Source organism: Lissotriton vulgaris, chromosome 5 (genome assembly GCF_964263255.1).
Source record: "Lissotriton vulgaris chromosome 5, aLisVul1.2, whole genome shotgun sequence".
Classification (NCBI taxonomy): Eukaryota; Metazoa; Chordata; class Amphibia; order Caudata; family Salamandridae; genus Lissotriton; species Lissotriton vulgaris.
In genome coordinates this window covers 742783123-742798698 of record NC_141693.1, presented here as the reverse complement: position 1 = coordinate 742798698, position 15576 = coordinate 742783123, and the positions used below count along the sequence as shown (strand labels likewise).

The 15576-nt window shown below is 44.5% G+C and overlaps 1 protein-coding gene across 1 annotated transcript in view; it reads left to right on the top strand.

Moving 5' to 3' along the window:
* The first annotated feature begins 309 nt into the window (after positions 1-309).
* LOC147711484 (trypsin-like) overlaps positions 310-15576 on the top strand; it is a 119225-nt gene continuing 103958 nt past the window's right edge. The window contains exon 1 of the mRNA XM_086920186.1: positions 310-368. Within this exon, the coding sequence (XP_086776312.1) occupies positions 317-368 (52 nt within the window). The 5' untranslated portion in view covers positions 310-316. The remainder of the gene's footprint in view (positions 369-15576) is intronic.

Sequence of the window (15576 nt, the reverse complement as noted above, 5' to 3'; positions counted from 1 at the left end):
GTCTCCTCCCCCATACGCCACCACCTTTCCAAAATCTCTTTATGCCCATCAAGCACTGACCTCCACCTCCTACCAAGTCTCCTGCTTCCAATACCTCTTCATGAAGTTCTCATGCCTTACAACCATGTAGCTGAGGGAGGGAAGGTTTTAAGCACTTTTACTTGACTTGAACTCATTTATGTAAGGAATGGGATGAGGAAGATGAGGTAAGAGACACATTCTCTAAGAACTGTGGATCAAATATTAGCTCGTTAGTTTGTACCGGAGTTTAGACCATGTCTAAAAATATGTTCTTTTATTTCAGGTATCTGTTGAGATGTTGGTCTTGTTCCTTCTGCAGCTGCTCTGCTGCACCATCATTGCTCAAGGTGACTATTTCTGATTCTGAATACAGTGCTGAATGCAGTTTATTGAAAGTCTTTTTCTATTTTACTAATGGCAGCAGCTTGCATTAGAGCGTTTGTAACAGTGCAAGCATTTTATTGTGACTGCTCAGATTACACAGAAACCTCAATATCATTTTTACATACTTACATTTTAGCCCATAATCTGCATTCTGGTATATGACTTTCCCTTCATAGGTAGAGGATTGCATTTTCCAGCATGCATAGAATTACATATATATCAGACTAGTTCTCATTGATTTTGAGGTCTTAAAGTAACAAGTTTGGCTTGAGAATGTCAGAATGGTTTGCAGGGAATTATTGGTGTTATTGTCTTATGTATTCCATGGCATACGATGCTGTTCCAGGTGTACATTTGGGGGAGTCATGCTCGTGAGTGTTCGGTTCTTGTGGTTTGAGCATCGATCACTTTGATTGGTTGGTCTTGTCTAGTACCAGCAAGCTGGTGCCCCCAGCCAGAGAGGATGTCAACATGCAGATTAAGAGTAATACAAGAATTCACCAGCAGGGCATCAATGTCTAAAGTCTCTGGGAGCCAATCGTCATGGTTGAGTCTGCTTGAAGTGTTACAGCCAAAGGAAGCAAGGGAGGGCCTACATGGATCATGCAGCCAGGAAAACATATAAATGACAATGTTAGAGGGGTAGAAAAAGCAGCTTGGGCAAACTCCAGAAGGACATGCACTCGACCCATAGATTATTGTGGCCTTACCTTAGTAGTCTTGATACAACAGGTGAAAACTCTATTTCCTAGATAACACATTGAGGAAGGAAAAAGCAGAATCACATCTCTAAGGTGGTGCAGAAGGATGGGCAGTAGCAGCAACTCATCAATCATACCTCAGGTTTCTCTCGTCCCAGTAGATCCTAAAAGCAGGGTCCGAAGACGAAGAGTTCTGTGTTTTTCAAACTTGAGTTCGGGCCACTTCCCTTTTTGCAGCCACATCAGGTTTCTTCCTCATTAATCATTCCAAGAGCCTATCCTTGGATCTAGCCATCGCCCATTACTTTCCTGTACTTAGGTGCAGAAGTGATATCTTGGTCACAGGGTCATGTTCGAACGCTGACACAGTTGATGCCAGGCCAACGAGCTACTGAGATGCTGAGAATCATACGAGCAATCGCAATTCATTTGCATCTTTCCTTGCGTATAGTCCAGTCTCCTTGTGATGAGGCTGCACCTAATGTAAATGTAAATGTAAATGTGTGTGTCTTGTAAAGCGCACTGCTACCCGGAGGCGTCCTGGCGCTATAGACCGCTGGGGAACCCGTCGTGGCTCTCCCTGTGAGATGTTCCCTCCTGGGTATCTCCAAGGTGAAACCAAGGCATCCCCGGCGTTTGTGGGGGGCCATTGTGGAGATGAGGCAAGCTAATGTCCAGAGTTGCCGAGTGTGATCCCTGGTTAGAGTAGGCACCGAGGCGAGAATTATTGAGTCCGCTGACCCTGGTTCACCCTGCCACGTCAGGTATTGAACCCTGGTCCTGGGCCGTCCTCTGCTTCCGGGTCTGCCGCCTCTAACCTATTTGCAGTGTCATAGAAATCTGTGGTGAGGGGTTTCATCGCATAATAGTTGTAAAGATGTGAATTCTCTCCAGTTCAGCCTCAGGCAATCACTGGGTTATCTAGAGCTGCAAGTCTTCTTCTTGAGCCGAACACAAGCTACAGGGATAGGGCAACCATTTTTTGTTCTTCCTTTACTCAAGCTCCTCCTTCTTGCAGGCTTAGAGTGACCTGATGAGTTATGCTCTAACTAGCCTGATAAACACAAAGGTCTCCTCCCTGCTCCATCATATGTCTTTTTTGGCTTCAACACCGACACACAACACCACGATTTTCATGAGGGGAGAAAGGAGAAACCTTGGCATGAAGGGCGACAGTCATGCCTGCTAAGAATCCTTTTATGAATCCCCGGCAGGCTTAAATGAGGTATTTGTGTCTGTAAATGTACACAATTCAAAGGCAGGGAGGTAGAGGGAAACTGGGCAAAAGACATACTATCAGTTTATAGGACTTGATGAACTACGTACCGTTGACTTGGCATGTATAAGCTCTCTGGTCTATTTTAGGCTCATCAATGGGGTCCCCTGAAGCCTGAGATGCCTTTTTTTGTTTTCTACATATATTTTGCCCTGAATAATGCACAAGGACTGTCCATTTGTCTTAGAAATAATAATTCTGAATCCCCGAGTTTTGGATCAAAACTGGGAGCAGACCTGTACGTGGGCAGTGTTTCAGAATGACCTGAGTTCTGTGTGGTTTCTCCAGTGTAAAACTCCCATGTGCACAGCACAAGGATCCGGATTTACCATGGTCATTTCAGTGGGAGAGCTGAGAAAGGAAAAAAACATGGTTTCAGCATCCATTAATACATGCGGTCTCAAGTTTTCTGCAAAAATCGCTCCCAACAAATGTTCTTTCTGTTGTTGTACTGGAACAAAGGTTATTCATTTCCCTTTGCCAGTCTCCAGGTAGTTCCTTCTTCACTCTGAGATAACTACTTATTCCAAAATTGAAGTTCTGCTACAAACTCCACGCAGCTGCCTATGAATGTTTAAGGTTCCTAACCTTTAAAAATAAATCATGCCCTGGATTGCATAGACAAACTTCACCATCAGGTGGGGTTGCACCTACCTAGTCCCTTTATATGAAGATTGCATTTTTATTTAGTTTACAGATGAATCCCACAAGCCCAGCTCACATCAAGGTTGTGATGGTACTACACAAAAGATAATCTTTATTTAACGTCTACTCTGACGTATTCAGGCTATTGTTATTTATAAGACATTCAAACTGCTTTTTGCCTTTAAGAGGCACTCCAGCGCATGATCTCGAGGAAAATTTCTGGGAAAATGAACTGAGGATTCATTGCTGCAACCTTCCAGAATTAGCGAAAGTGTTGGACATTTTGTTAGATTTCGCTGTATGTGAAAGATCAACCATGTCTCTGTAAATATTATAGTTATATGTGTCCTTTCTTGTTTTAACCGACCCCCTCCTGCTAAAGTCATTCAGTTTCTGTTCATTCAAAAAACTAGAGTTTGGTCAATGACCAAGGGCCTTGCAGAGTCCATCCGACTTTGGCAACACTTGTAAACAGATGTCCCAACCTCGCCACTGGGGCATTGCGAGTACAAGAGCAGTACAAAAACTGGTCCTAAATTGTTTAATAGCAATTGTTTAGGATTATTTCCTCACTACCTTCTTAGTTTGCCCCTTGTGAAGATGTCTAAACAGAGATGATTCTAGAACACAAAAGCCCTGACAAAAGTTCCCGTTTAGACCAAAGAATGCGTTTTTGCGGATCATAATATCGAGAGTTAACAATTACCAACAATCTCAGTCTCTGCTTACATGGGATTCATAATTTCTTCGCAAAAAATTGGCTGAGGAACATCAACATCGCAAGCCAAACTAGAACATATAGGAGCCAGCAGCCTGGGCTGCAGGTCCCCTACGTCGCTATTGAGATTCTCTATGATCTCTTTAGCTAGGCTATTTTAAATTAGAGCGTCAATTGAGCCCAATAATAATATCATTGAAGTATGGGCAAACAAATCTCTGACGCCATATAAGTTTCCTCAGATATAGAGCCAGATGAAGCCACACTTCGTATCAATATAAGCCCAAACAATCGCATGTGTCAGGTAAAAGATCCTCCTGTGTTCTTGGCAGCATTTGCTTGTAACCACTGGTGAGCTCAGGAGTTACATTGTACACAGCAGCCCATAACTTGCATAAATATGTGTGTGTTGTAGGAAAAAACTTGACATCACACTCATTTTTTTTAGACAAAATATAGAGGTGTGGTGGATTTACTATACTTCCACTAGTCAACAGTGATATGTGGCAAGTGTGTGATTCGACGCTTGATATCAGTTAAAGATAAACTGTGATGTTAGTTGTTCTTCAAATATTATGGTGGTTGTGTTTACCTATGATGTTGATTGTGTGAACAGATGGCGTAGGTTGTGGTAGTGTTTGTTGGGTGTGTTGGCATATGCGATTGGTGGGACATATGATGAGGGTATGCTGACATATCACATGGGATGATGGTGGAGATAATTTAGGTAGTGCTATTCCTCCTGGTGGTTATAGTAATAATCGTAATGGTGGTAAGGGTAGGTGTGGTGGTGGTAGGTAGCAATATTGGTGGTAACGGTGATGGTGTTGTTGATTAGGAGGGTGCTATTGATGGTTGTGATAGTGGTGGTGTTAATATTTGTGGTGCGGCGATGGTAATGGTGGCGGTCAAGGTACTGGTGCTGGTAATGTTGGTGGTGATGATAACTGAAATGTTGGTGGTAGCAACTGAAGTGGTGGGGAGGATGGTGATAATAGTGGTGGTAATTGTATGGTGATGGTGGTGGTAGTTATGGTGCAGGTGTTAATAATGGCACCTCTAGTGCCAGCAGGTGACGTTTATCAAATTTCAACCCACATTATTTAATATTTTGCCTAATATTTTTATAAGATTGAGTCTGAGCTTCAGTGGAGTGGTTCTTTTATACCTCCCAATCCCTGGGCACATTTTCCTGCACTTTAAATCCATCAGAAAGTTTGGAAACATCATGAGGTTTTCAAAAAATATTCTGAGATCCCCTACAACACTCTTACATTTGAAACCCTCTTTCCTTGCACCCCTTAACTTCAACTGAGCAGTACGTTTCTTTTTACAATGCCCCCTGTGGAAGTGGGGGTCCTTATCCCCCACAGCCGCCACCAAATGCTGGAGGCGGGAGTCCCTGACCCTCGTTTCAACGTTAGGCTAAGTAAGGACACCGTCTGAGATAGCCCTGCTCACCCCTTAGTAGCTTGGCACGAGCAGCCAGGCTTATCTCCAAGGCACGAGTGTACAATATGTGCATCCACACTCACAGCAACCCAATGATGTCCCCACAAATAGACTCCACACACGTTTTTATAAAATGAGTATAAGCTTTATATCAGCAGATATACAATATGACCACACAATACAAAATCAACATATAAGAATGGGTAGTATTCCTTCCGGTGGGTTGGTAGGTTATAATCCCAACCACTGCTTCTAACCAACAGTCAAGCTCAATTCTAACCATTTCTAAAAGGTTATGCAAGTCGTATTGCTGGAATAATAATAACAATAAGTAAGCTTGTAAAGCGCATGGTTACACTCACTAGTGTGTCCCAATGCTGTGATGCAGTGGTACTCCGAAAATAATTTCTATCACCATAACACCTTTCCCTGAAGTATAAAATCATACATATACCTGACAGTGGGGCCCAAGACACTGCAAGTCATTCACAGAACACTTCCATCCTACTTCATGGATCGGTGAAATTCAAAGGAGAACTGCTGTATCATAGTGGAATGTCTAAACTAAAACTAGATATTTATACTATTTACACCTGCAGTTTAATTGAGTTTACCGTGGTTTTCATTTGATAAACATTTATTTAGACACGCCACCACTGAGATCAATGGATCTGCTAGTAAAAATTAGGCGTAGGAAAACTCAAGACCAGCTTAATTCTCCATTTATCAAATTTTTATTAAGAGCAAATTCAGTATGTCTAAACAAATTATTCATTTATTTATTATCTTTATTCAAAATTGACAATTAAAGAATAAACGTTTATTTCGAACAATTAATAGCATTTATTTCAGAAATTTACATTTTTATTTTCATAGAGATGCAAGTATCAGTTAAAGACAGATAGTTCCCAAACTAATTTTCTCCTATTTTCCTAACTTCCCTGACTAATAGCCTCACCTAAAGTTCAGATCTCATTCAGAAGAAATGGAAAAATTGTTTTAAGTCTTACATCCCAGGAAATCAGCAGTCCGACAGCATCTCGGGAAGAAATCGAAGAGAAGGATATAAATACTTTATTGTGCATGGTTATTTAAAACCTTTCCAATATAGAGAAAAGGAAGTTCACTTTATAAAACATAAGTCAAATATAAACATGTTAAAACAAAGGTCCCGTCCATAAAACAAAAAGCAAAATGCATGGTGAGATAACAATAACACGATTAAAAAAAGCTTAACGTCATGTTGAATGGTATGTTTATCATAAAAAAAGTTAAGAATAGGTTCTTCATCAATGTCGACCAAAGGGAGGTACAATAAAGTGCTGATATTAAATTAAAATGACAGTTCGGAATGTCCCTATTGTGTAATTGATGGTAGTCAAGTCAAAGAAACTTTATTCGGTGATTAAAAAATACCATAAAAGCACATTCATATTTACACAGTAAAAAGTCATTAAACGTTTCAAGGTTCTTTGTACAGTGAATTTACAAAACATAAATACAACAATATAGCCATATTTAACACTTAAAAGTTAGAATAAAACATTTCAGTCTTCTCCTCTAGTAAGCCTTAAACGAAGTGCTACCTTAATAAAGTTCATAATGCTACACAGTATTAAGGGTTCTTCAGCTTTCTGTAAGAATACTAGTGCCTCCCTAGCGTGAACCAAATTAACTTGTTTCAAAATATTTACAAGGTATCTGCGTCTGGGCATTGAGTAAAAGGGGCAAAGTAAAACGAAGTGAAGGGAGTCCTGCGGAGACCTGTTGTCGCAGCCGCAGGGCCCCTTCTGTTCTATTGATGTAGCAAACCCCGCTGGTGATGCCAACATAAATGGGAGTAGGTTCAATCTGAAGCGGCACATCAGGAACCTATCCTGTGCATTATACATGAGGAACAAGTATGGCTCCATACCTTCCACGCTCTTCACTAGGTGATGGGCCCTCACTGTCTTTTTGCACCCTTCAGCCTCATCTCTGCGTAGGTTTTTCCGCTCTAGGAAAATTCTCCCTACATGCAGTTTATTCTGGGCTACAATAGTTTCAGGATGAGTAAAGAGGTTCTCAAAACCTAGCTCCTCTAGGGTATTCTTCACATAAAGGAGCCAGGGGATGCACATACACTTGTCCCTCTTTAGGCAGTCCAATAAAATTTCTCTACTAAGTGTTGCATCAGGATTGACCCAAATTTTTAACCAAGCGATAATGGGCCTCAATTTTATCAGATCTTCTATATATGGTCTCCCTAGCTCCCTATGGGCAATGAAACCAGCAGTACTTTGTGGTACCCTCAAGAGTGATTTCAGATATTTATTTTCTTCTCGTTGGATGCTAGTGGTATTGACAAAGCCCCATACTTCTGCCCCATAGATTACCTTGGAGCATGATACAGAGCTATACAGGTTTAGCACCTGTTCCGGGGACCATCTTCCCAGCCTCCTGCCATAGCTAGAAATTGCCCCGTTAGATGCTATCATTTTACCACAACGTTCCTCCACCAAGGTATCAAACCACAGGGCACCATCAAATGTTACACCAAGGTAGGGAAACGTTTTAACCTCTTCCACAATGTGGCTTCCTATTTTGTATGTAAATTTAGAGGTGGTTTTCTTCCCCGCCAGGAGCACATAGGATTTGCTCAGATTTACAGAAAGGTCCAAGGCACTCATGAACCTAACAAATCCGTCAATCAGGGTTTGTAGGTTCCTCGGTGTGCGTGCGATCAGTACCGCATCATCTGCATAAAGCAGAACAGGAATATGACGCGACCCAACCCTTGGGCAATCTACATTCAGACCTAACAGGAACTGCTCCAAATTATTAATATAAAGGGAAAACAAAAAGGGAGCAAAAATGCAGCCTTGTCGGACTCCACTCATACAAGGAAAAGAACTAGTCAGTCCCCCCTCCCTAGTAAAGCGGACCTTGGCGGTGGTGTCACTATGCAATTCCCTCAATATATTAATTAGGCCACTCTCTATCCCCATGCTAAGCATCATGCCCCAAAATTTTTCCCTATTGACGTGATCGAATGCTGCTGCCAGATCCATGAAACCCATGTAGATGGATTCATCACTAGCCATGGTATACTTGGCAGTCAGCATATAAAGGTTCAGGCACTGGTCACTAGTGGACCTCCCTGCCCTAAATCCGTATTGAGTGTCCGAGAAGATGTTTTTTTCCTCGGTCCACTCGGACAGTCTATTAAGGATTGCCCTCCCCAAGAGTTTTGCTGACACATCGATCAGGGAGATCGGGCGGTAGCACTTTGGGTCATCCCTGTTGCCCTTTTTGAAAATCGGCACAATTACTGCCGTGGACCAAGACGGGGGCAGACCATAGATAATAGCAGTATTTATAACCCTTGTCATTAGGGGAGCCCAGAGTTCGATATTACTCAGAAACAAATCAGGGGGGATTCCGTCAGGCCCCGGAGCTTTATTTTTGGTCAGGCCCTCAATCCCTGCAATGATCTCCTTAATGGAGAATTCTACCAATGGAGCCTCAGTTGAATTGGCCGGTAGGTCTACAGTAGAGCCAGGCTCATGGTTATACAGGCCCCTATAGTGGTTGACCCACTGCTCTGGGAGAATATTAGCCCCTTTATCCGGGGTGTCTTTTTCCTGGAACGTTGGGTTATTGATTATTTTCCAGAAACCTGCTAGGTCCTTTCTTTCCCCCGCTTCTCGTAAATCTGCCCACGCTTCCGCCTGCAAGGCGAGTTTCCTCCTCTTGATCTCCTTTTTATACATTTCTCTGCATTCCTTAACTTTGTGGGGGACCCTTGGTTTAGTTTTAAGGCAGCTTTTCAGCTCCCTCAAAGCTTTGGAGCATTCTTTATCGAACCATCGGGGATTCCCGTGGTTCTTGAGTGGCGCACTGGTCTTTAGTAAGCCATCGACCAGATTAGCGATCTGGCCGAAAGCCTCCATTATCCTCGGTCCGTGGACTTCTGTATCCAGACAATCATTAATAGCAAGTTTGCCTGCGTCCACCAGGCCCTTATAGAACTTTTCCCCGTCTATTTTAGCCCATTTTAATCTCCTGCCCTGGTCTGTAGCTCTCTCAGTGAAGGTACGTTGGGCTCTAATACTTAGACCCGCCATGTACAACAGCTCCAAGACAAGAGGGTTGTGGTCGCTAAAGCCACTCCATTCGATCCCTACGCTGGTTGTCTTATTAAGTAAGGACCTTGAAACCAGAATATAATCTATGAAGGAAGAGCATCCTCTACCCTTAAATGTGGGGGGGAGTGTGCCATCCTCCTGCATCCCTACCATATTAATGGTGTGTTCAAGGTCATATTTAAGCCGTAACATTCTAAAAGCTGAGCCCAGCGGCGTATGAGAGAAATGCGGTCCCTTCTCCATAGGGCATCGGGACCAATCTGTGATTGTTTGGACCAATACCGGGCACAAGTGGCAGTTATAATCTCCCATAACCACCAACCCATATGACTGCCCATTTTTTTGCCCTGTTATGGCCTGGCCCAACCTGTTATCTAATTCAGTGACAAGAGAGGTGTTAGATCCCGCTAACTCGTTATTATAAAGATTTACTACAACAAATCTAAGACCTTTCCCAGTGAACCTGACTGCCTGAGTCCTGTGGGAGTTCCAATCAAGGCAAGTGTAACTTCCCGGAAGGCTCAGATCTGTATAAATAACTAAACCTCCCATGGCTCTCCCTGATCTTAATTTTTGAGCAGGTACAAAGAAACACTTATACCCTTCCAGGTGAAAATTATTCTCCTGGGCCCAGGTCTCCTGCAGACAAATTGCGTGGAATTTTCTGATGTAGTCAAGCCACTCTTTGTTATTAAATTTTCCAGCCAGGCCAGCTATATTCCATGAGATGATTTTTAGTGCCTCTCCCCCCTGGACCCCTCCTCCCCGGGGCCCGCCTAGTGATTCTCGCCCTTGTATTTCCAATTCCGGTCCCTGTGCATCCCCTATACATGCAATATCTACAGCCCTTGGTTCATCCAGCACCTGACTCCGGGCGCAATTTGATGACTTTGGTTTTGCCTCAGAGCTGTGCTTCTCCCACTCAGCATTTAGAACCCCTCTACCCCCTATACCCCATATGCAGTTATCTGTTTGTCAATCTACCCCCTCAAGACCATCCAGGCAGTGGAACCGATTGAATGTGTGGAAGGGTGGCTCTGGGCGGCTAAATAATGGCCTGGGATTGAACTTGTGGTGAGCACCCCTTCGACCCACCCTTTCCCAGTTGTCATATGAACGAGTCCCGTGTACAGGGGCTGGGATGGGGGGAAAGAAGAAAGACACATGAAGTGTTTGAATTGTTGTCACCTGTGATCTATTCTTTCCCTGGCATATGTGAGCAACTGTTCCAGCATCCCTGAAGCTCACCAATATGCAATCCCCTATGATGGATTTGCCTGTTCTCCCTATCCAAGGCACCCTTCTGACCATTATGATCTCATTGCTTAAGTGTACGGGTAAGGGTCTATTCAGATTTAGCCACTTAATCACCCTGCTTTTTAGGGCACAGAAATCCTCGGCTTCACCTACCTCTAGTCGGGGGACGCCCGCCATGACTACTGTAAAGTCATTCGCCTCTGGTGGTAAATTGGGTCTACGTGGCCTGGGGGGAAGCTTCATTAGTGGGGTAGGTGCAACACTGTCTGTGGGCTGTACTGGGGGGACAGCATTTGCGGGGGGGAAAGGGCCTATAGGGTTAGATGGCTTATTTGGCTTATTTGGGGCAGGATTATTCCTCTGGTTCTGTGGTGGGGCGGCCGCAGTAGCAACCTGTGAGGGAGCAAGATGTGTGACACTTTTTGGGGCTGTTGGGGTGGCAGTAGGTTTAAGAGCCTTTTCATGAGAATTGGCCGGATTTTTCATACTACTTAGTGTGGCCTCAAGAATGGTTAGTCTAATTTCCATTTTTTTGATGCTTTCGCTAATAGGTAACAAAAGTGACCTAAGCAGGAATTCCAAATTACCCAGCGGAGCAACAGAGAGGGGGGCATTAACAATGTTACTAGCCGTCTCTTTAGTCAGGGCGGGGGCCACACCGTCCTGTGCAGGGGGTTTAGAATGTGAGTCACCCACCGTTGTCACAGTCGGTATGGTGCGTTTAGATGTCTTCCCAAAATCAGAGTGGGGGATCTTGGGTTTGTTTTTAACCTGGGCACCCCTCGACTTCCTCCTACGTTTGTTTGGGGGGGGCCAAATACCCCTTGTGCTGCAGCTAGTTTTGGTTTGGCTTTCCTAGACTTTGATGCTGGGGGAGGTTGAGAAATTAAATCAATCGTCCCCCTGCTTGAGCTTGTGCTCCTCACTGGGGTTGAACTCATAGGTACCACTGGGGGCGTTTTTATACCATCCCGAAGCAGGATCGGAACATCTTCAATTAGTGTCAAGTCTTCGCTAGGTGTGGGAGGATAATCTCCTAGAGGTCTGCCTTTCAGGTTATCTATAGAGCGTCTCCGCTCAGCTCTGAGCCGACTTAATGTGTTCTCCTTGTCCCCATCTCCCCCCGCCCGGGGAAAATAATTCTCTAGGGTCATGTTTTTTGCTCCTGCCTGCCTTATGGGGGTGCCTTCCCTTACCGGAGACGGCATGGTATCTTAGAATATGATAAAGCTATGTGGCAATTTAACAACTTAGGGACTTGATGGCAAACAGCAGAACCAAGGGGGTAGGCCCAGCCCGGCCTACTCCGGCCTCTGACGGCCACAGACGGTCCCGCCCTTGTCCCGGGCTTCTCCCGGCGAGCTCCCGCGCTGCGGTATGCACGCTCTATTTTATAGCAATAGTGATGGAGGGTGGATTGTTGGGGGCGGGGAGGGAGAGCAGCCCAGGTGGAGTGGGCGTGGGCTGTCCTGAGACTCCTGGGAAATGGAGTCCCAGCCCTTTAGCTCGCAGCCCTCGGCCCCTGTATTACCCCTGCAGCAGCTTCCAGGTGACAAGAGAGCGCCCCTCTGCGATGCGGGACCCGCGCAGCGGGTTCCGCGAGGCGTGGAGGTAGGATGTGCAAATTATCCTCAACAGGTCCAACAACGGCAAGAACAGGTTTCAAGGATGGTAGTCGATATGTGGGAGTGTCAAGATGTCACTCTAGTGATTGGTCATCAGGGGTACCATGTGATTCATCCTTTAACCTTTTTACGGTACTAGTAGATTTGTTCGGTTTCCTTCAAAGTTTTAAAGCGGGCCTCCGCTTTTTCAAGAAATTTTACCATTCTGCAGCTCAGTTGGATATCATCTCCTTTAAAGCAGGCAAGCACTGCTTGCCTGCAGGTCCGTGTCTTGCGAATGTTGAAAAGTGGTCGCAGGAAGACGCATCGATCTTGGGCGAGTTTGGTGCAGGTAGTAATCAGATGGACTATGTTTTCCTTGCCATTCCCACAAAGACGGCATGTTGTTGGTAAGTATGGCCGCTGACGGCAGCAGCCCTAGGTGAAATTTCAGGAACTTTCCTTTTATTTTTTTAGTGAAACCAAACTGAAGATAGGTTTGAGGTAAGGACGTAGTGCACGATTGAAGAGTAAGCCAACCGTGAGCCCGCTCTGATAGGGTAGCTTTGTCCTGCAACAGTGATTCCTTCCGGACTGTCTTGTTTACCACCTTTTAAAATACCGCTGTAGAGCCTTGAAGTTTCCAGAGTTGCTGTAAGCCAAGGTCCTCAATGGCAGCCTCCAGGTACCGCCTTGCCAGACAAGTTTCTTTATTTTGAAGTTCCTTCCACAGGAGAGCATTTAGGGTATTCGGGTCTCCCCTGCTTATTTTATGCCAGGTTTTTATGTACGCTCCCTTGCGTGCTAGTTCTTCTTTTTGTAACCCGAGCTCTAATCTCATTTGGGCAGGAGACGAATACCTTGGGAGGCCGAAGGTCATACATAGTGCTTTTGCCACTGTTCTGTCTATTAAAGGAGCATCCCTCCCTCTCATAGATACACTGCCATAAGTAATGGCTGGGATTAATTTGGCCTGTATCACCTTTATGAGCGGAAGTAAGCTTGGGCCAGAAACCGTGTTTTTTAAGTTTCTAAGGCTTGCTGCAATGGTTAGTCCTCTCCTTTTTATGGCTTCACACTGCGGCATAACATTTCCCTTGTGGTCAATGATGACCCCCAGATATCGGTATTCACAGACCATTTCTAGCTTTCTAGATGACAAGAGCCAGTTTCGTGTTGGTTTCTTTTTAGAACGGTTAATGCACATAACTTTTGATTTTTCGTGGTTAATGGTAAGCATGTTAGCCGCGGAGTATCTTGAGGTAATGTACAGCAGCCGCTGGAGGCCAACAGGGGTCTGGCTGATGAGTAGCAAGTCATTTGCATAGAATAAATGAGAGATCTGTGAGCCCCCTAGCTTTGGGGCGTGCGAATTGCATTCATTCAACAACGTAGGTAGCTCTCCCATAAAAAGATTAAAAAGTGTTGGGGCAAGTACACAGCCCTGTTTTACTCCTGTGTGTGTTGGGATCTTTTTTGTAAGATAGTCACCGGTGCCCAGCCTAACTTGCACCCATGTCTCGCTGTGTAGAAGAATTAGTTGGTTTAAAAGCATCGGAGGAATGTTCAGCTTCTGTAACTTTTCCCTCAGTAGGTTTCTGTTGACATGATCAAAAGCTGAGCTATAATCAATATAACACAGGTAAAGTGGATAGGTCGCTTCTAGGGCTGCATCAATTAATAAAGAAAGTGCTAAAATATTAGTTGAGGTGCCCATTCCTTTGCAAAATTCTGTTTGGTTGTATGGGATTGCTGAAACTTCGGCTGCCCAAGATGATAATTCTTCTAGAAGCAGACCTGCAAAATATTTTGCCTCATTATCAAGCAGGGACACTAGCTGACAGTTTTTTGGGTCGCTTTGGTCTCCCTTTTTAAAGATAGGAGAAAAAATGGCTTCCCTCCATGATGATGAAATTAGTGATGTCTGTAGAATGTTAACGAACATTGGTTTAAGGGTGACTGCCCAATAATCCGGATCTTGCGTGAAGAGTATGGGGGGTATCCCGTTTGGTCCCGGGGCCCCATTGCGTCTTACCTTTGAGATTCTGTTACAGATAAGTGCACTCTTAATTACAATTGACTGGTCTAGCTGCTGGAGGTCGGGGCATTCACAACGTGATGTTAATCGATCCTCTGTGTCATTTGTGAATTTAAGCATACCTTGGATGTTAGTGTCAATACAGTTGAAGTGCGAGCTAAGAAATGTTACCCAGTCATCTTCTAGAACATGGGAATTGATACCTTGATTCCGCTCCGTAGACAAATTATTGATCTTTCTCCAGAATTGGGCGCTGTTGTTAGATTTGGCGTCGTGTAAGAGTTTGGCCCACAGGGAGTCTTCTGCTTCACGCTTAAGTCGCCAGACCAGTCTAATGCGGTCACGTTTTAACAACCTCAGTTCATCCTTGGCAGCAGGGTCCATCCTTGCCTTTTGTAACTTTTGGCCAATAAGAGTTTTTAGATTTTTTAGATGAACGCTGTTTGTAAAGTTGTAATTGTGATACTGCGTTTGATTTGCAGCATTACACCCTCCTTCGAGCTGATTTTTCCTCTGTCTTTTTCCCATATTATTGCGTAATGTTTCTGCACATTTCTCCCAGCTGACGATTGGGTCAGTTGTTTCATTTTGAGCTTTACCAAGTACTTGCTTGGCATAGAGCAGGAGGCCCGGAGGATCATATGTTCTGCACTTTAACCGCCTGTCATTTCCTGTGTAAACTAGTTCATGCCCAATAGGACATTCTGGTCTTAATATTGTTAAGGCCTCTAGTGTCAAGTCAAGTCAAGTCAAGTCAAAAGATTTATATAGCGCGCTACATACCCATAGGGTCTCAAGGCGCTTGAGGAGGGGTGGGGAATTACTTGTCGAATATCCAAGTTTTAAGTTGCTTTCTGAATGCTAGGTGGTTCTGAGTAAGGCGAAGGTGAGTAGGAAGAGAGTTCCAAGTTTTAGCTGCCAGGTAGGAGAAGGATCTGCCTCCCATGGTGGTTTTGTTGATGCAAGGTACAGTGGCAAGAGCTTGGTTGGAGGATCGTAGCTGACGGGAGGGAGTGTAGAAGGACAGTCGTGTGTTGAGGCATTCAGGTCCAAGTTCGTAAAGTGCTTTGTGTGCGTGGGTTAGGAGGCGGAAAGTAATCCTCTTATTTACGGGGAGCCAGTGGAGGGTTTTCAGATGACCAGAGATGTGTTCTTTACGCGGGATGTCTAGTATGAGCCTGGCAGAGGCGTTCTGTACGCGTTGTAGTTTTTTCTGGAGTTTTGCGGTAGTACCGGCGTAGAGGGTGTTTCCGTAGTCCAGGCGGCTAGTGACCAGTGCGTGGGTGACCGTTTTACGAGTTTCGGTGGGGATCCAGCGAAATGTTTTTTTGAGCATGCGAAGAATGTTGAAAC